The sequence below is a fragment of the Andrographis paniculata genome, unplaced genomic scaffold (genome assembly GCF_009805555.1).
Source record: "Andrographis paniculata isolate CXL003 unplaced genomic scaffold, ASM980555v1 Contig15END, whole genome shotgun sequence".
NCBI classification, from domain to species: Eukaryota; Viridiplantae; Streptophyta; class Magnoliopsida; order Lamiales; family Acanthaceae; genus Andrographis; species Andrographis paniculata.
The window spans coordinates 876,306-895,720 of record NW_026137435.1 but is presented as its reverse complement, the minus strand read 5'-3'; the positions used below and the strand labels follow the sequence as shown (position 1 = coordinate 895,720).

The following is a 19,415-nucleotide window of genomic DNA, read 5'->3' as shown; positions in this document are numbered from 1 at the left end:
GGTTTTCGAACCGGTGAATACGGTTCAAATCGAAACCAAATTTAAACCGTCGGAATTTGTGATTTTCTCATACCGGTTCAAACCACCGGAGGACGAAGGAAGGAATAAAGGAAAAAAAATTGAAGATGAAAAAGAAAGAAGAAAACGGGTCGGGCGGGCTGCGGCAGCTGTGGATCAGTGGTGGATGCGTAACTGTATAGATTAGGGCAACTGTATTTCATAATAATAATAATAATAATAATGGTATGTCTATAATTAATTTTTTTTTGTATATATCATTAAAATTTTATAAAATAAAATCATATAATATTTTAATAAAATTAAATAATTATTAATGATATAAAAATAATAATAATATAATATTATTTTTTATATTTATATTTTATAATTTTTTATTATATATTTAATTTAAATTATCTTATTATTTCATACACTAATATTTATATTATTTTGTTTTTATTTATTTTTTTAAAATTTAATTTTATTATTTACTAAATTTATTATTTTAATTATTTTTTATATTATAATAATTTAATGAATTACTATTATTTATATGAATTTATACAATAAATAAATAATTATTATATATATCTAAATAAAATTAAAATCGAAATTAATTGGTTTTAAATAAAATTTAAATTTAAAAAAAAATTAAAAAGAAATATTAAAATAAATATATATAAATCAACCGTTCAAATCGTAATCTGTTATTTATAAATCGAAATCGTCATTCAAAAGTTTGACATTTTAACCAATTGTAACCGACGGTTGAACCGTTGGAGCAAATCTATCAATATCTATATGTATATATATATAATGATCTAATGCCTATATATTACTAATAGATTTATAGTAATTTAGGTGTGTTTAATTTGTCAAATTTATCTGAAGTTTACTATTTGAATTGTAGGTTTCTAAAAGAATATTTACAAGTATTATTTTAATACTAAATTTAAACTATTTTTTCTCAAATTCATTTAAAAAAATTACTTTATATGATTTAGTTAATTTGTATTTGAGTTTAATTTTTATTTTAATTTAAAATTATTTCTAAAGATGTTTTGAATTATATATAGATATTGCATGCATAGTTCATCCAAAATAGGCTATTTTTTGTCCAATGATTTTAAGGTATCTTCAATCCAAAAATTCTATTTATGCAGTTTTAACTTTAATAATGTAGTATTTTTACTCCAATTTTTAACTCTATTTTTTACTCCAAAAAAATATTCTTCAATATTTCATTTTATATATTATTTTAAACCACTTTTTATATTTATAGTTAATATAATTTTTTAAAAAAGTTTTAAAAGAATAAAAGAATTAATATAAAAATAAATTTTTTAAAAAAAAAAAAAAACACATACAACATGATTTTACGGTGTTTCACTGTAGCAAACATCATTGATGTCACCATTGGTGCATGGTTGGAGAGATGGGGCTGCAGCTCAAAAAATGCAGGTCAAAAAATGCAGCCCCGTTGGAGATGTCCTAAGAGATGTTATGTTTTTTGTTGATATACAACAAAATGTACAGATAATATAAAAATAATAAATGTAGGTTTGTTTCGGAGTTTGAATTTTAAATTGATATTTGAATAGTAAAAATTTTGAATTTAAATAGTTATATAATGTCATATAAATATGTGTTGATGTGATGTTTTAAATATAAAATTAATTTTTAGTATAATATAAAAATTAAAAAATAAATGTTTGATTTGATATTTTTTAGAAAAAAAATAGAATAAATAATGTTTGTTTACTTTTTCCATAATTACAAACAATATAGAATCTAAGTTAACGTAATACATATATAACACATCATTCATTCAAATTCTAGGTCGTGTCTGCCACACACAATACTTTCCCGATTTGAGATAAGAAAACGTTTTATCTACAGAGCACATCAACGAAGGTTACTTCAACAGTATGAACATTCCATAGCTTACATGAAATAGAAAGAAGAACAAGAACAATAGAACAGAGTAAAAATTTTCCGGATTTTTTTTCGATTCGCCGAATACTGCAATAGTGTAATAAGGATCACAAATTGTCATGCTGTATGATCTGTGCCCCTCTCCACTCTTCACCAGGCTTTAGTGGAAGAGGAACCAACATCGACGCCGGCCCTGTACACGCAAAGTATTCCTTACCATACTTGTCGAAACAAGAACCAGGGCTCGACACATAAAATTCCTCAAAACCCATTCTTATCACCCGAAAGAAAAGCTCGCGCCCCTGCAAATTACGACGACAAACAACTCCAAATATCATTCTCTGCATTGCATAGATGAATCAATCTACAAGAAAGAATAACACACATATAAATCAATCAATGATCAAGAACCTGATCGATCACTTCATATTTCGACGGGATGGTGTTATAAAAGGGTCGAGATCTTTCTGCGGGCGGGGCAGCATACAGTCTGCTCATTTTATGCCTCAGCACTGTTATGGGGGCCTGCTGCACAGTCCACACGCCTGGTTTCTTCTCAGGCTCCCATCCCAAATTGAAGAAGCCTGAAGGAGCTTCGGCCATGGCGGCCTCGGCAGGGGAGAGTATCTGAAAGGGTGAGGACAGGGGAATGTGCGTGCAGTAGGAGGTGCCCCGGAATCCCTCGATTCCGCTACCTTTTCGGCCCTTAAATCTGAAATGGGTAAGTATGGCGCAGTTCAGATTTAGGGCTTTTTCTCCTGTGTTCTTCATTATCACTGCTGCTGTTGTGCTCACAGGGTACAGCGACACCACGTACGCCATTTCCAGATTCCCCATCGTGCAGCTCAATTCGACCTGCGGTAACCCTAATTAGTTATCTAATTTGAAAGAAATCGGGCAATTGAGCACAAATCTATATGCCCTAACCCTAATTAGTTAGTTAAGTCGATTCGAACGAAATTGGGGGATTAATCAATCGTTCCTGAGCAATTAGGTCAAATTTGCACAAATCTATATGCCCTAACCGTAATTAGTTAGTTAATTCGATTTGAACGAAATTGGGGATTATTCTATCGTTCCTGGGCGATTTAGGTCAAATTTGCAGAAATATGTATGAGTATATGTGAGATATTGATTACCGCCATGGATGTTACCTGGAGAGCATCGATTGAGTCGGAGTCGACGTCTTTGACAGTCCATTGAGGAGGAGAGCGGCGGTTGGAAGAATCGTCGGAATCATTGACGACGAAGGCGATGCCGCCTCGAGAAGGTTGTGATTCGGAGGGTGGGATTGTGTAGAGGACCTCCTCGAAGCCGTCGTCCTTCCAGTAGACTTTGGGTTTGTAGGAAGAGACGTGGGCGGTGGGTATGTGGAGCTTGAGGGAGCTGCCATTCCGGACGGTGAGCTCCACTGTTGAGTCTGAGAAGTTGATGCCTTTCCGGCCGAATTTCTGGAGAAGAGCGTCGGAGGAGGTGGTGGTGGTGGCGGTGGTGGATGGCAATGAAGAAGATGATGATGCAGTGGCGGCGACATTTCGAGGTGAGAAGAAGGATAGAAGAACTGCTGCCATATCATATCATATAATGATAGAATAGACTTCAGAGGAGGGAAGCAAATCAAATGCACATTATGCCTCTCTATCTCTATCTCATGGCTTCAACGTATCCTCATTTTATACTCCTATCTGTTCCACCCATGATGACATTCTGTACCGCACTGAAAATACAAATCGATATCGACACTGTATCAAATTTTTCGGTACGACGAAAATAAATATCGGTACTTTATCGAAAGTTTCAATATATCAAAATTTTCGGTATATCGAAATTTTTGGTACAGTACTGGTATATACCGTTTATATAAAAAATTTCAATTTTGGTATAATACATATATATATATACCACTTATACTGAAAATTTTGATTTCGATTATACTGAAAATATAATTTTAAATTTCAAAATTATTAAAAAAAATTAAATAAATATCACTATTCTCCGCCACAAGAATATTATGAAAAAATCAATAAATTTTCAATAGTTTACATATTTTTTTATGATTTAAAAAATATTAATAAATATTATTGATATTAATAATTAAATTATTTAATAAGAATAATATTGGTACGGTATCATACCAAAATATCGAACTTTCCGAAAATTTATACCGATACCATACCAAAGTTTTCGGTATTTTCGACACGATACAGTACGATAAGTCGGTATTTCGGTATATTCGGTAAATTTTTCCATCCCAAGTTCCACCTACCATGTCTACATTACTATTTCTGTTCCGTCCTGTATTTCATGTTACTTTTTTTTAAAAAAAAAAATAATTATACACTTTAATCTTATTTTAAATTTTGTAATTTAAATTTTCTTTTAGTTTTAATTAAACTAATTAATTATCTTAATTTTAATATATAATTATTTATATTATACAATAATTATTCTTACTAATACATTCTTAATTATCTATTAATTATATTTATTCTAAATTTTTGTGTATACAATGATCCAGACATCCAACGTGGAACAGATGAAGTATTTATTTTGAGTCTTTTTGTTTGTGAATAATTGTTTGTTGTTATATAAATAGAAATTTGATTTAATATTTTAAATGTAAAATAAATTTATAATATTAATTTTATATTTATATTTATTTATATTAATATGTTGGTATTAATTTTACAATAAACTAATTTTTAAATACTAAAACTATTATTAATATACAATCAATTTACTAAATATTTCTCAATTAAACAATTTCTCATAAATATTATTAAATAAATAAAAATATATGCACACATTAATATAATATATCATTTTGTTCTTTTAACCAAAATTTTTAACACATTTTTCTAGAAAAAATTAATATATTACACATATTTTTTAATTTATATTATCACACACATTTTTTCAAGTTTTATACTCCTTCAGTCCCATTGAAAAGTTAGCATTTTTTATTTTCGTCAGCTCCAATACAAGATTACAATTTCCTAATTTAGTAATTGTACTACCTACTTCACATAATAAATACCCTTTCAACTTACAATATATTACATAAATGTCATTACTTTTATATTACACTATACTAATACGGGTATTTTTGTTTTTTTTTACTATAATCCAATTAATACTAATATTAAAAAATTTACGTGTAAAAAGCAAACGTCACTCTTCTCGCAGGACGGTATAAAAAATGTCAAAACACAGAACAAACACAATCCATGTTTTTTTTTATTATTATCATTATTACATTTTATTTTATAAAAAAAAATATTATTTTTTATTATAAATAATTGAGTGTGTTTATATATATAATTTTGATTTTGAATATTAGTTTTGATTTTAAATAATAAAATTTTAAATTAAAATAGTATATATATATGAATGTAATGTTTATAATATAAATTTAGTTTTTAATTTAATATTATAAATAAAAAAATAGATATTTAATTAAATATTTTTTAAAAAAATAATTTTTAAATAATAAAATCAAAGGTGATAAATAATAAACTCACCCTACATTAATATATTCATTTGAAACGCCGGTCAAACAAACTAAAATCTTCGAATGGCTTTGTTTCGATAGGAAAAATGAAAAAATTTAATATTTTGATGTAATATTTTATAAAAAAAAATAAATAAATATTTAATGTATTATTTTTTTAAAAATAAAAATTTTATTATTTTAATGTAATATTTTATTTAAAAAATAAATACTTAATGTAATATTTTCTAAAAATAAATAATGTCGTAAAATGACGGTATTCTCCTTTCTTAAGGTTTGTTTGTTTGGGGTTTGGATTTTGAATTGAGATTTGAATAGTAAAAATTTTGAATTTGAATACTCATATAATTTGATATAAATAGATGTTGATGTAATATTTTAAATATAAAATTAATTTTTAGTATAATATAAAAAATAAAAAATAATTATTTGATTTAATTTTTTTTTTAAAAAAAAACTAAATAGATAGTAGATATAAAATCCAATCTCCAAAAAAACACACCGATAATATATATGTAAATGATTTTGTACCATATAGTAATAAAGAATTGGAAAGCGTACGCGCGTAAGGAACGCGTGGGGCAGATGAATATCATATCCTTCCTTCCCAGTATAATAACTATATATGGAATATGGTTGAGGGCTTATGCACGCTACTTTGCGCCACCAGGGCCTTTCTGCTGAATTCCCTTAAATTTCTCACCCCAGGCCGAACGAAATCTTCATCTGCCTCTCTCTGTCTCGCAGCCATATCTCTCTGTAATTTTGGACTGAATTTGGACTAGGTTGGTCAATGATTCTGATTTTCTTGTTATATAGTATTGTATTGTATTTAGGTTTTTTGATTTGTGATTATTAAATTTGTTCTGATTGACCATTTGAATTTTGTGTTCCTATTGTTCCCACCCACGCAGGTTGGTTTGGTATGCTGCGATTATGATTTTGGATGTTCTTAATTTCTATGGCTGTTTGTGTGGAAATATATTCCCCTTTTTTTTTGTTGGTTACTGATATGTTCGTGATTATTTGGCGATTAATTTTGCCACCGAACGTTTTTTTTATTTTGAATATATATGTTTTTTTTTAAGGAAAAAAATGGAGTGTGGTTTAACCAATTATTTCCCTAACTTTTGAGTAATCTTTGTTTCGAAAGAGAAACTGATCATAATTTATTGAGTATGCTTGTATTATCTGGTAGGTTTATATATGGTGGTATGAAATTCATTTCAGCATCTTGTGTGGCTGATGAACTTTTAGATATTGCTGCCATAATACAACTATTTTAAGGTTTGTGATTTCATTAGATTGTCTCTTTTGTGGCTTTGAGAAGAATTTTAGAACTCATCATTATATAGTTATGGATAAGGTCGTTTCATTAAACAATCTCTTGTCAGGGTTGCTGATAGAAATGTTTAGTTATGAAAAATCTTGAAATACATAGCTGTTTTGTTTTACACAAGGTTATAAAATTTCTCAGAAATATCCATCCTGATATAAACTAGTAGGGCATTTATGTATTTGAAATCATCTTTAATTTCTGATCGATTACCAATTGAGAAAAAGGCCAAAATTATCTATGGATAGTTTAATAATTATGTGCTTTCTTTTATTACATTTTCACTGTTAATATGGATGGCATGGATATATCACTGGGTGCCTGTGAATGTGCTCTTGTTATGTGCATATACTTAAAGCATATCATGGTTTCTTACAGTAAGTGACTTGAGCTTTTTGAATCAATTTATCTGTGCATAGTTTTTAATTCAATCGAAAGAATGGAAGGGGGAAATAACAACAACAATAACCAGGATAAAGGGTTATTCTCTAATCTTGCTGCATATGCCGCTGGAGGTGGGCTTTATCGTCCACCTTATGGAGCTTACCCCCCATCCTATCCTCCTCCACCTGGCTATGCTCCAGGAGGGTATCCTCCTCAGGGCTACCCACCCAGTTATCCTCCAGCTGGTTATCCTCCACCAAGCTACCCACCAGCTGGCTATCCTCCTCCTCCGGCTGGTTACCCAGGGGCACCACATGTGCCATCACCGTATCCTCCCCATCATGGGTACCCTCCATCTGGCTATCCAGGTCCATCTCATTCAGGTATCTCTATTTCAAGTGTAGAATTAGATTTTAAGTGTGATAGTTGCATTTATTTTTTCTGCTACATGTGATCCTGGATTATTATTATCATTCATCATTTTTTCGGTTACTGTCTTTATCGGCCAAAAGCATGGTCTTTTGTAGGAAACCGTCTTCATGAATTGTGTTCTTTATGTTACACTATAAGTGGTTGAGTTGCACAAGATTAACATTGTTTCTGTTCTGTAATCTTGTAAAAGAATAAGGAAAGCAGGATAATTTGATAACATTTTTTATTGATAGAATCTTGACTGTTCCCTTATGTTTGTTTGTGGATTTGATTTTTTGGTTTGGATTTTTTAATAGTAAAATTAATTTTTAGTATAATATAAAAAATGATATTTTTGAAAAAAAACAATAAAGTGAATAGTAAAATTTTGTGAGAAATCTACAAAAGAGCATCTCTATAATTGTCTTGGTCATCAAGCTGGTGGCAGGCCATTTAAATCAAGAGGCTTAAAGTAGAATACCATACAATCGAACTCTTTTACAATTGTTGGTGGGATTTGCTTGTAACTTCTCAAATGGACAGAGTATTTGATCATCAAGCATTGCCTATGAGATTACCTTCATATTCTTTTTTTTTTTAAACCATTCTTGTAGTGTTTTCCTCTTTGCCTACACTTTGTGGATGTTTCTTCCAATTTTCAGAATTAAAACCTTTGTAGTAGAATTATCTAGCTATTGAGTTACCTACGGTGTTGACTCCTGGTGTGTTTGGTCAACAAATTATTAATGTTATGATGAACAAATTGTCTTAGGTCCAGGAATTGGAGCACTTGTAGCTGGAGGTGCAGCTGCAGCAGCCGCTGCATACGGGGCTCACCACTTAACACATGGTGGATATCATCATGGTATGTTCCATCATGGCAAGTTCAAACACGGGAAGTTTGGGAAACGCTGGAAGCACGGCATGTTTGGAAAGCACAAGTTCAAGAGATGGAAGTGGTGATGCAACAGAATCAGGTTTGGTTTCTTTTAAAAGCATCCTCTGTTATTACACACTCGTATTATTACGATGTCTTTAGTTTGATGAATCATGAGGAAATATATAGGAAAGTATGGTCTTGTATGGCCCCCTAAACTCGTATTCTTATTATAGTTTCCAAACTTGGTTTTGTAAATATGATTCTTGATTGTTCCTTTATTTATGTAATGAGACAACTTTTGTGTGTTAGTAACTCGATGTCGATGAAGAGGTTAGATGACTAGTCATGTTATAAGTTGCCTAATTTTAAACTCAAAGAAAGGTAAACCATAAATTTTAAACAAATTCAAGAAATAGAAAAAAGAAAGAAAAAAAAAAAAAAAAAAAAAAAAGATCATCAGTCTAGATGGGTAAATGATCAATAATTTTTAGGAATATTTGGAACATTTCATTTGTGAGTAGACTGTAGAAGGGTTGTTTCCATAGTCCCAATATTAAGGAGTATCTTTGTTTAGGACTTTCAAAATTTGAAGTTTGGATCGTAAAATTTTAGATTTAAATAAATGTATATAAAATATAAATATGTATTAATATAATATTTTAAATATAATATAAAAATTATTTTTTCATTTAATATTTTTTGGGTTAAAAAAATCCAACTTTTACGAAATCCGAACATACACAACCTACACAATATCCCCTTTCAATTGGAAATCCCTAGTCCAGAGGGATTGTCGGGTCGGGTCGGTCGGACCCTGGTAAAACCCGACCCACTTTAAACTGTAAAATTTCTTAGTTAAATAGCTGCAGTTACAGTTGCAGGTGCAGTTTGAGCTTATGGCCGACCCATCTTCTTCAAAACCTTCATTTCGCACAAAAACACACACACAAAGAGTTTCAAGAAATCACAAGAAACCCTAAAAATGGCCATGGCTATGGCTATGGATAAGCTCCTCTTCACCCTCCTCCTCCTCTTCCTCCTTTCTTGCTCCGCAGCCTCCTCCGCCGACCCCACCGGCGTCAATCTCCCACCGCCGTCGTCCTCCGCCCTCGTCGCCGCCGAGATCCTCCGTAGCAGAGGCTACTCCCTATTCGCCTCCGTCATCGTCTCCCTCTCCTTCGTCAGCTCCAATTTCTCCGGCACCGTTCTCGCCCCGCCGGACTTCGCCTTCGCCTCCGCCACCGCCATGTTCCTCAACAACCGCCGCCCGGCGCCGCGCCCCTCCGTCACGCTCCTCCTCTACCACACTCTGAAACCGCCGCTGGTCCTCACGTGGCCCGCCATCTCGGCACGTGACGTCGGAGATGAGCTCCCCACCCTCTACAACAATAACTGCCTCTACGTCTTCCGCAGCCCCTACGGCGGCGACGTCCTCATTTCGTCTTCTCCGTTGAGAAACCCTCTCGACGCCGTCCAGATCCGCCAGCCGGACCTCTACGCCGACGACCGTCTCACCGTCCATGGAATCGACGGCGTCCTCGACCCTTCCTTCGCCGCCAGGTGCAGCGCCGCCAGAAACTCCGACGTCCGTACGATGGAGCAGGAAGGTCGCCGCCGCGTCAATCGGACGTTCCTCGACCACGCGATGAGAGGCCTCCGCCGCGCAGGCTTCACCACGGTGGCGGCGGCCATGGCCGTTGCCAGATCGGAGATGCTGTCGTTGCCGTCGGTTACAATTTTTGCCGTTTCCGATCGGAATTTGTTTCTGAAACCTGGCGGTTTCCGATTCGATTTTCATCACCACGTTGTTCCGATACGACGCCGTATTGCAGATCTCGCCATTGGAACGGAGCTTGTTACTCTTGCTCCGAACAAAACCCTCGCCGTCGACTCCGTCGACGGCACCCTCACCGTCGGCGGCGTGGTCGTCGGAAAAACAGAGGTTTATCGTAGCCGGTGGATAATCGTGCTCCCGATCATGAATTCATTTGACGACGTCGAAGATCCTCCCCAAAATCCAACAATCGTCGATCAGGTTTCCGACGACTTCGCAAATTCCCTGCCTCCAATTCCCAGCGCTCCTTCTCCGGCGCCGGCGTCGGCGTCGGATCTCAACCCTAGTCCAGTGCCGGAGGTTATTCCGGTCATTTCGACGGATTTCAATTTACCGGAAGTACCCTCTCCCTCTCCATTATCGGAAATCGGCGTCGGGGAAGCTCCGGAATCCAGCGATTCCGCCGGCGGTCAGTCACCGTCTGCGGAGGCGGAGGCTTCGCAGACCTCAGTGAGTTCTCCGGCGCCGGAGCCGGCGGCGGAAAATCCTCCGGCGGAACCGGAGGAGCGGTGCGTGGTGGCGAGCGGGGTGGAAGGCGGCGACCTGTTCTGCGCGGAAGGGGCGGCGGCGCGGCGGATGCAGGAGGTGGACGATCCGATTGGTGGACACGTGGACGAATCTAAGCCGTCGAATTTTGGTGCTGGTGATACGGAAGGCGGGATGGATGAAGATTTGACCCAATTCGAGAATGTCAAACTCGGTGAGATTAATGTCAACATCGCAGATGACATATTTTTCTACACCTGATTCTTGCCACGTGGCAGAAGTAAGTGTATTTTCTCATACACTTTTAGCAAAACTTCTTTTGTACTTGAGAGTCTTCCCTTCATATTTTGATTGCAAATATGTGTCATTTTCAATTTTCTTTTAACTTTGACTCAAGAAATGGATTTGATTTAGGAATGGATTCATGTGTCCATTAAATCATTTTTTTTTCTTTGTTTGTTTCCATTCCAATTATGCATTTTTCATGTGTTAATACTCCCTCCGTCCCGATGTGTTTGACGTAAAATATTAATATTATATTGGTAGTGAGTAAAATATAGGGATAAAAGACTTTTTTTTTTTTTTTTTTTGTCTTTACGAGTGTATTAGTGTAAAAAATAGTGGCAATTAAAAAGACTATTGTTTTAGAACAGGTAAAAATGATAAACAAACACTATTTTAATACAATTATTTGAAACTTTTTAGTATTTGGACTTTTCTTTTTTTTTTTCCTTAGAAAATATCCCTTTAAATTATTTAAACACAAAGCTTAAATCAAATCTTTTTAAATTAAATCAAAGAAGCACTCCCTAAGTGTAATAAAAATACTTTTAATTTGATTTTATATTTTAGTTGCAAAAAATATATATATTTATTAATAATTTTAAAAAAATGTGAATTTTGAAAATCATATAATAAAAAATTGAAACACATACCGAATAAAAAAGAGGCTATAATTTCTCATCAATAAAAATGGATTTAATAAGATCAATCCAAGATTCCAAGCAGGTGGTATGTTGAGGTGGATCGGGTCATATCAGGTATGGTCGGGTCGGGTCGGCCCACGGCCAAGCCCAATCCTAAACCTTCACTCGGCCCTTCGTCTCCTACCAGTCTTCCTCATCTTCATCGTATTCGGCTTCAGCTAGGACCAGACCACCAGCTTCGTCGTCGTCGTCTTCTTTTTCTTCAGTTTCTTTGGAGGCTTTGTAAGTTCCATATTTGCACTAATTTTGAATTGCTTTGCTGTTATGTAACATTTTCAATATGTTGGTGGTATAGCAGAGTGTATTTCTGTTATTTCAATTTATATTCGTTTGATCGAGTGTTCGATGGTGGCCAAAATGTTGTATTGCCAAGTTTGATGTGTTTGATGCCGTTTCAAGTTCGAACCAAAGATATCTTATTCCTTTTTAGATTGCGTTGCTATTTTATTTCGATGTGTTTTTTTGTTAATCCAATTTCAGACCAGTAGGTATCTTATTGCTGCTTTTTGAATGCGTTTTCTGTTTTTCCCAAATTTTCTGTTTAGTTTCTATTTCATTTTGATGTGTTTGTTGCATTTGAGTTAGAATGAATTGTTATTCTGATGTGTTTTTTGTTTTGTTTTGAAATTTGAGTTTCATTGAGTTGTTATTCTACAAATTTGAACCATTTTTCTATAGATATTGCTTCTAACTATTTACAAGATGATAAAGAATATTGATAGTTTTAATCCGACACCTCTAACTATGGCTAATGGGATTTCCGAGCATTTTAATGATCTCACCACAAACACTTGATCACTCTTGTGTCTGCATTTTAACACCTATGTTCTTACTGATTTCTTGTGCTCACCTAAATCCGAAAGTGCCTAAAGAAAACCAACAATGGTGATATTCAAAAGGCTAATAAACATGAAGAATGAACTTCTGAGGTTGTGATTCACTACTACATATTTATTTTTGATGTATGCATTCAGTCATTATCGTATCTGACATATAATTGCGCCTGCCAAAATATTGTATTTATCGAATGAATTACTCATTTTTGTTGCAACTTTGTTTGGCTTCCACAGAGCATCTATGGTGCCCTGTTAACCAGCCTTTAAGGATAGTATCTTCTTATTTCTTTCTCATCTTGAATCTCATTTTGGTTTCAGATAATCACTAAATGGAAGGGATGAAGAAAGAGTTCTGTGTTTCCCCAATTTTTTCTCCTTTTTTGGTCCAATAAGTCGATTCCTTTCCTGTCACTTTGTTGTCCATCATCCACTCGTGCTAATGAAATGAGACACTCGGCAGCTGAATTGGCGGGAGTTATTGGCCGGGCATTGGTTATGGCGGCCAACAAAATGTCACCGGTTCAGATTTGGTCCCCGTCATTGGAACAAACATTGCATCAGCTTGGCTGTCGAGATTTCCTCACTCCGACCCTTGTTGGACGAGTGATCGATCCTTTCCTCCTCGGCAATCATCACCTTGCTTTTGGATTCTTCAATTGGGCTGCCCAGCAACCTGGATTCAGTCACTCCTCTGTCTCTTACCAATCTGTGCTGAAATCTCTCTCCATGTCTCGGCAGTACAGCTCCATTGACAAGCTCTTGAAGCAAGCCAGGGTGCAGAGGATTGCATTGCATCCTTCTGTTCATCGTTTGATCATTAGTTCACTTATCTCAGGACGGAGAACCCATGTGGCGTTCTTGGTGTTTAATGAGATTGGCGCAGCAGTCCGGGAGATCGGGCCTGAAGTTTGTAACTCACTTCTAGCAGCATTGTCGTCTGAAGGGAATGTAACGAATGCATATAAGGTGTTCGATGAAATGGTCAAGAGAGGCGTTCCTTTGAGTACACTTGGTTTTGGGGTTTTCTTATGGCGAGCTTGCAGAAAGACGGGATTAAGTGAGATTTTTAACTTTTTGGACGAGTTTAAGAAGTTTAACTCCAAGGGGTTCGACGGATCCATCATTGCTCTTTTAACAGTTCATGGATTGTGCATGGATTCTCGAGCGAAGGAGGCGGCATCTGCTTTAGAAGAGTTGAGAAAACGAAACTGCAAGCCTGATTTCATGGCATACAGAATTGTAGCCGAGGCGTTGCGCGAGATCGGGGATGTGGTTGACGTCGAGATGGTTCTGAAAAAGAAGCGTAAGTTAGGCGTGGCGCCGAGAATGGATGACTACAGAGAACTTATTCTTCAGTTTGTTTCCGAGCGGCTGATAAATGAAGCTAAGGAATTGGGTGAAGTAATCGTGCTCGGAAATTTCCCAATGGACGACGATGTTCTGAATGTCCTCATAGGATCTGCATCCGCTTCCGACCCTTTACAAGCCGTCTCATTTTTAAGGTTTATGGTCGAGAAAGAAAGATTCCCAGCTCTTCGAACATTGATCAAATTGAGCGAAAATCTCTGCAAGCTAGAGAAAGGCGACGAGTTGGTAGAAGTTTTCCAGCTCTTGTCGACAAAAGATTACTTCTACAACATGGAGAGTTATTCTGTGATGGTTTCGTTCCTTTGCAAAGCTGCAAGAATCAAAGAAGGTTATCGGGTTCTTCAGGAGATGAAGAAAAAAGGCCTGTCTCCAGATGTTTCGATTTACAATTCTCTCCTCGACGCTTGCTGCAGGGAGGATCTAATCCGGCCTGCGAAACGCCTCTGGGATGAAATGTTCGCCAGCGGCTGTTGTGGCGATTTGAAGAGCTACAACATCCTCATTAAAAAGTTTTCTGAGCTAGGACAAGTTGAAGACGCCTGTCGCCTGTTCGATCTCATGTTTGTTAAAGGAACGGAACCTAATGAGTCGACGTACAAAATTCTCCTTCAGAGCCTTTGCGAAGCGAAAGATCTCGAAATGGCTGTTCGAATCTTCGACAAATCTGTCGAACAGGACGCAACACTCGGAAACAGATTGCTGCCTGGATTCATTCTCTGTTTATGCAAATCAGGTGAATCATATCAAGTTTAGGTAAAATTCGATTTTTTTGGTGAGGTTTATCTGTGTCTGTTTGTCGACAGGTTTCCATCGCCGGGCTTGTAAATTGCTGCAAAGCGGCGTTGCCTACGATCAGGAGTCGAATTTAACTTTACTGAGACATTTGGCTAACATTGGAGAGCTTCCAATGGCTACCAAACACCTTCAATGGATTGCAGAGAAATTCCCTGCAGTGGTACATGCTATTCGAATCGAATTAGCTTCGGCATGGCTTCCATCTTCTTTGAAACCGGACCCGATCGAGATGCTGTTGGTGGAAATAGTGAAGGTATCCAAGCTTGCTATATAACATCCATATATATATATATATGTATATATTGTTGGGATCAATGGCCAATCCAATAAATGAAGAAATACAGGAAGAAAAAAGGCTTCAATTTTGAGTAAGCTATAAGTTGCTTTTTTGTTCATTTGCATTCTTTTTAGCCATTGAATTTGTCTCTTCGCCATTGATAAGTGAAGCTACCTAAGGTAATGCAGGTGGAGGAGGTGAGGCAATCAATGGATAGAAGATGCCGGAATTGTGAAAAGCTTAGGGTGTGTTTGTTTGGGGGTTTGAATTTTGAGTTGAGATTTGAATAGTAAAATTTTTGAATTTGAATAGTGTACGATGTGATACAAATAGGTGTTGATGTGATATTTTGAATGTAAAATTGATTTTTAGTATAATATAAAAAAAATAAAATAGGTCTTTGATTTGATTTTTTTGGGGAGAAAATGGAATGAATAGTGAAGATCTAATCCAATTTCCCAAACAAACACACCCTTAGTGTACAGAGGTATGGTATTTAATTTCTTGGAATATTTTCTAATTAGGTATTTAAAATCGGATCCTGTCGAAATTTTTTTGGGTAGAATATGTATCACAAATGGTGTGATAAACTAACTTTTAGATGGTTTGTTTGTTTAGTGTTTTGATCCGAAGATTTTTTTTTTTTTTTTCTTTTAATGTGAGATATATAGATCATATCGAAAATATAAACTATAATGTTTCTTGGCTAATTTTTTAGACTAAAAAATAATAAATATTTTATTGCAAAAATGATAATAGATAAGTTATTTTTAAAATTTTAATTAAAAATTAAGATAAATTAAAGAAAAAAAAAAAAGAATAAATTTACTATTTATATAGCATCAGACAATTTTACTAAACACATCTATCTATCAGAAGACTTGTATTATATACACAAGTTTATTAAGAAAAACACCAAAGCTTACACGAAATTAAAATCACCAAAACAGATAGATCTACTGCAGCTGCTGCTAATTTTGCATTATTTGTATACACAAAACACATTCTCGCTGTACCCAGAGAGAAGAATCAAATCCAGCACTGCTAAAATAATAAACTGTAACCAAACACAAACAACACCAAACCAAACAGGAAATCCAACGAAAACCCGAAACCGAAAATCTTGCAGTTAAAAAGTGAAATGTAGTAGTTGCAGCAGATTACTCGTTCGAAGTAGATACCTCGACTGTCTTCGAGTCATCACTTCCATTTCTTGAACTTGTGCTTCCCTCCAAAGAAGCCGTGCTTTCCTCCTTTACCAAACTTGCCATGCTTGAACTTTCCGCCGTGCTTGTTGTGCTTAAACTTGCCATGGCCACCATGGCCGCCGTGATAACCTCCGCCATGCATCAGGTGGTTGGCGCCGTAAGCAGCTGCTGCTGCTGCGGCACCACCAGCTAGGACTGCTCCTACTCCACCACCTACGAGGTTTATGTAAATTTTGAAAATTGAAAATTTTGTAATTCTCAATAAAAGTAACAAATCGAATATAGGAGAGAAAAAGGGGCAACAATGGACAAGGTAATCGATTATTGGAGTAACTGTTTGATCCGTACCTATAATAGTTCGGTGATTTTAACAACCATGTAGGAATTATGTCTATGTAAGTTTCTCCACATACAAAAGGGACATTGTATTTAATGAAAGTTCCAACATACATGCAAATGTTCATCATTTAATCAACTAGCCAAATGGAACAGATTGAAATACCCTAACGTCTGGTTGTGTTCTTTTGTGGATTTTACCACAGATATTCAGATTCTTTTTTCTCTCCAAAAATATTAAATCAAATAGTTATTTTTCTTTTTTAATATTATATTTCAAAATTATTTTACTCAAAACATCACATAACATCTTTTTTATATCACATCAAATATCTATTCAAATTTAATTTTTTACTATTCAAAAGTCTGAATCCAAAAACTCAAACCCACGAACAAACACACTTTGAGGTTGTGTTCTTTTGTGGACCACAACTTTAACTATTCAACTTTTTTTCCCTAAAAAATTATCAAATCAAACAATTACTTTTCTCTTTTCTCATTAGTCTGCTCAATAACACAGCGATCAAACAGATGAAACCAAACCATTATGATAGAGAACCAAGAACCAATCACAAGCCGTCAAGTAAAAAACTCGGATGCAGCCAAGAAATGCGAACACTCATTGGTTGTTTATTCAACAGCAAACATGGAGATACCTGAATGAGATCCAGGATGGTGACCTGGATAAGCTCCTGGAGGGTAGCCTCCCGGAGGATACCCTCCTTGGGGAGGATAACCTTGCGGAGGGTACCCTTGTGGGGGGTAGCCTTGCGGATATCCCTGGGGCGGCGGATAGCCCTGCGGGGGATATCCATGAGGGTAAGCTCCATGAGGTTGATTGTGATGTCCTGCAGCTCCCACAGCATAAGATGCTAGATTAGACATTAAACCTTTGTCATGAGTATCATCATCATGCTTGTCCTTGTGCTTGTCCTTTCCTCCTCCCATCTTTCTTTAACTGTATAAAAGATACACAGAATGAGCAAGATGGATCGTCAAAATCAAGCTCAAAAAAGTGTAATCATCAAACATATGGTTCTACAGTAGCCAATCTTACTCTGATCGGAAAGTATATTGGGATAATCTATAGTAAAATTTATGCTTTCCTTAACTGAATAAAAGATCCACAGAAGGGACAAGATGGATAATCAAATGGGATAATCAAATGGGATAACCAATCGTAAAATTTATGCTTTTCTTTGACTGAATAAAAGATTCACAAAATGAACAAGATGGATCGTCAAATCAAGCTCAAAAAAGTGTAATCATCAAACGTATGATTTCACAGTAGCCATTCTTACTCCCATTGGAAAGTATATTGGGATAATATATCGTAAAATTTATGCTTTTCTTTAACTTAATAAAAGATTCACAGAATGAACAAGATGGATCATCAAATGTGATAATCAATCATAGAATTTATGCTCTTCTTTGACTGAGACTGAATAAAAGATTCACAGAATGAAAAGATGGATCATCAAAATCAAGCTCAAAAATAGCATCTTCATCAAACATATGGTTTCACAACAGCCATTCTTGCTCCGATTGGAAAGTATATTGGGATAATCAATCGTAAAATGTATGTTTTTTCTTTAACTGCATAAAAGATTCACAGAATGAACAAGATGGATCATCAAAATCAAGCTCAAAAAATGTGTCATCATCAAATGAATGGTTTCACAGTAGCCATTCTTACTCCGATTGGAAAGCATATTGGGATAATCAATTGTAAAAATTATGCTTTTCTTAGACTAAATAAAAGATTCACAGAATGAACAAGATGGATCATCAAAATCGAGGTAAAAAAATGTGTCATCATCAAACGTATGGTTTCACAGTATCCATTCTTACTCCAATTGGAAAGCATATTGGAGCAATCAATCGTAAAATTTATGCTCAATGTTTCAACGTGCTCATAGAATGATAAGAATTAGCTGTGTCAAAAACAAATCTACGATCCTTACACCAAACAGAAACTCTTGAATGCCACCTTATGTCCTTATCTAATCTAATATCTCCTCTATAAACAGAACAAATCTCAAATAATGTGACTTAAACACAGAAAGGTTATAATTGCTGCACATCGCGAAAGATCTGCGCCTGCAATTCATCTTATAATATTAAAATCATCCAAAAAATGCACACGAATGATGAAATTGCCAGATAACGACGGTGATGGATCCAATAAATCCAAAAAATCACGATCCCCATCGATGCGAACAAAATTGACTCAAGTAAGCAACTAGATAATAAAAAATCAAAAAATTAATAATAATCTCGTGGCTCATACGAATTCATCTAAACAAAAACAGATCCACAAAAGGTCAAGACATAATTCAACATTTCTTCTGCAAAAATGACAAACCTAGACAAGCAGCAAATAACAAAAACAACCAGATCGGAATTGCAACAATAATCTGTGAATCAAGGAGATTGAGATTGAGATTCATTTACCTCTCTGGGTCGAGAATATCTTCGGTACCGATGCGGTGTGGATCGATTACTCGGTATTTATGAGGGAACGTTGGGCGTTGAGCTTCGCCACGTGTAGTCATCACGCGTTCCTTCTCCGCGTAGACTTCATCCATTTCGTATATCGGGAAAATAATAAATACGGCCGTCTGAATAAAATTGTAAGTATCTTTCCTTATAACTACGTATAAATATTATTATTATATTAAAATATAGTAAAAATAAATTAAAAATTATTAAAATAATTTTAATTAGTGATATAAAAGTAATATTATTTGTATAATATATTGTAAGTTGTAAAAGTATTTATAACGTTAAATAAATAGTACAATCGAAATGAATACTTTGTGGACATGCTAA

At 35.1% G+C, this 19,415-nt stretch overlaps 5 protein-coding genes across 9 annotated transcripts; 3 read left to right on the top strand and 2 right to left on the bottom strand.

Annotated features, from left to right (window-relative positions):
- Positions 1–1,887: 1,887 nt before the first annotated feature.
- LOC127263251 (photosynthetic NDH subunit of subcomplex B 2, chloroplastic) lies at positions 1,888–3,589 on the bottom strand. The gene is made up of 3 exons (XM_051292274.1): positions 3,090–3,589; positions 2,347–2,790; positions 1,888–2,237 (listed from the first exon to the last, which is right to left on the bottom strand). Exons 1-3 carry the CDS (start codon positions 3,504–3,506, stop codon positions 2,043–2,045), a joined length of 1,056 nt encoding a protein of 351 aa, XP_051148231.1. The 5' UTR covers positions 3,507–3,589; the 3' UTR covers positions 1,888–2,042.
- A 2,475-nt stretch (positions 3,590–6,064) lies between these two features.
- On the top strand, positions 6,065–9,446 carry LOC127262038 (glycine-rich protein A3-like). 3 transcript variants are annotated; one of them, XM_051290547.1, is made up of 4 exons: positions 6,065–6,231; positions 7,202–7,549; positions 8,350–8,554; positions 9,327–9,446. In XM_051290547.1, exons 2-3 carry the CDS (start codon positions 7,222–7,224, stop codon positions 8,538–8,540), a joined length of 519 nt encoding a protein of 172 aa, XP_051146504.1. In that variant the 5' UTR covers positions 6,065–6,231; positions 7,202–7,221; the 3' UTR covers positions 8,541–8,554; positions 9,327–9,446. The 3 variants fall into 3 exon arrangements, with proteins under 3 accessions (XP_051146504.1, XP_051146494.1, XP_051146486.1); XM_051290537.1 differs by having other exon boundaries at positions 9,333–9,444; XM_051290529.1 differs by lacking the exon at positions 9,327–9,446 and having other exon boundaries at positions 8,350–8,765.
- LOC127260497 (uncharacterized) lies at positions 9,440–11,038 on the top strand. Its single transcript, XM_051288228.1, has one exon. The coding sequence runs from the start codon at positions 9,440–9,442 to the stop codon at positions 11,036–11,038; it is 1,599 nt and encodes a 532-aa protein (XP_051144185.1).
- A 629-nt stretch (positions 11,039–11,667) lies between these two features.
- LOC127262020 (pentatricopeptide repeat-containing protein At5g14080) lies at positions 11,668–16,175 on the top strand. Of its 3 annotated transcripts, none has more exons than XM_051290495.1 (4): positions 11,668–11,985; positions 12,918–14,700; positions 14,771–15,015; positions 15,228–16,175. In XM_051290495.1, the coding sequence occupies exons 2-4, from the start codon at positions 13,044–13,046 to the stop codon at positions 15,327–15,329; spliced, it is 2,004 nt and encodes a 667-aa protein (XP_051146452.1). In that variant the 5' UTR covers positions 11,668–11,985; positions 12,918–13,043; the 3' UTR covers positions 15,330–16,175. The 3 variants fall into 3 exon arrangements, 1 of the variants encoding a protein (XP_051146452.1); XR_007841053.1 differs by having other exon boundaries at positions 11,670–11,985; positions 14,771–15,130; positions 15,219–16,175; XR_007841052.1 differs by having other exon boundaries at positions 11,671–11,985; positions 14,771–15,130.
- Positions 15,910–19,201, bottom strand: LOC127262053 (glycine-rich protein A3-like). Its single transcript, XM_051290559.1, has 3 exons — positions 19,038–19,201; positions 17,240–17,541; positions 15,910–16,460 (listed from the first exon to the last, which is right to left on the bottom strand). Exons 2-3 carry the CDS (start codon positions 17,529–17,531, stop codon positions 16,240–16,242), a joined length of 513 nt encoding a protein of 170 aa, XP_051146516.1. The 5' UTR covers positions 17,532–17,541; positions 19,038–19,201; the 3' UTR covers positions 15,910–16,239.
- Positions 19,202–19,415: the final 214 nt, after the last annotated feature.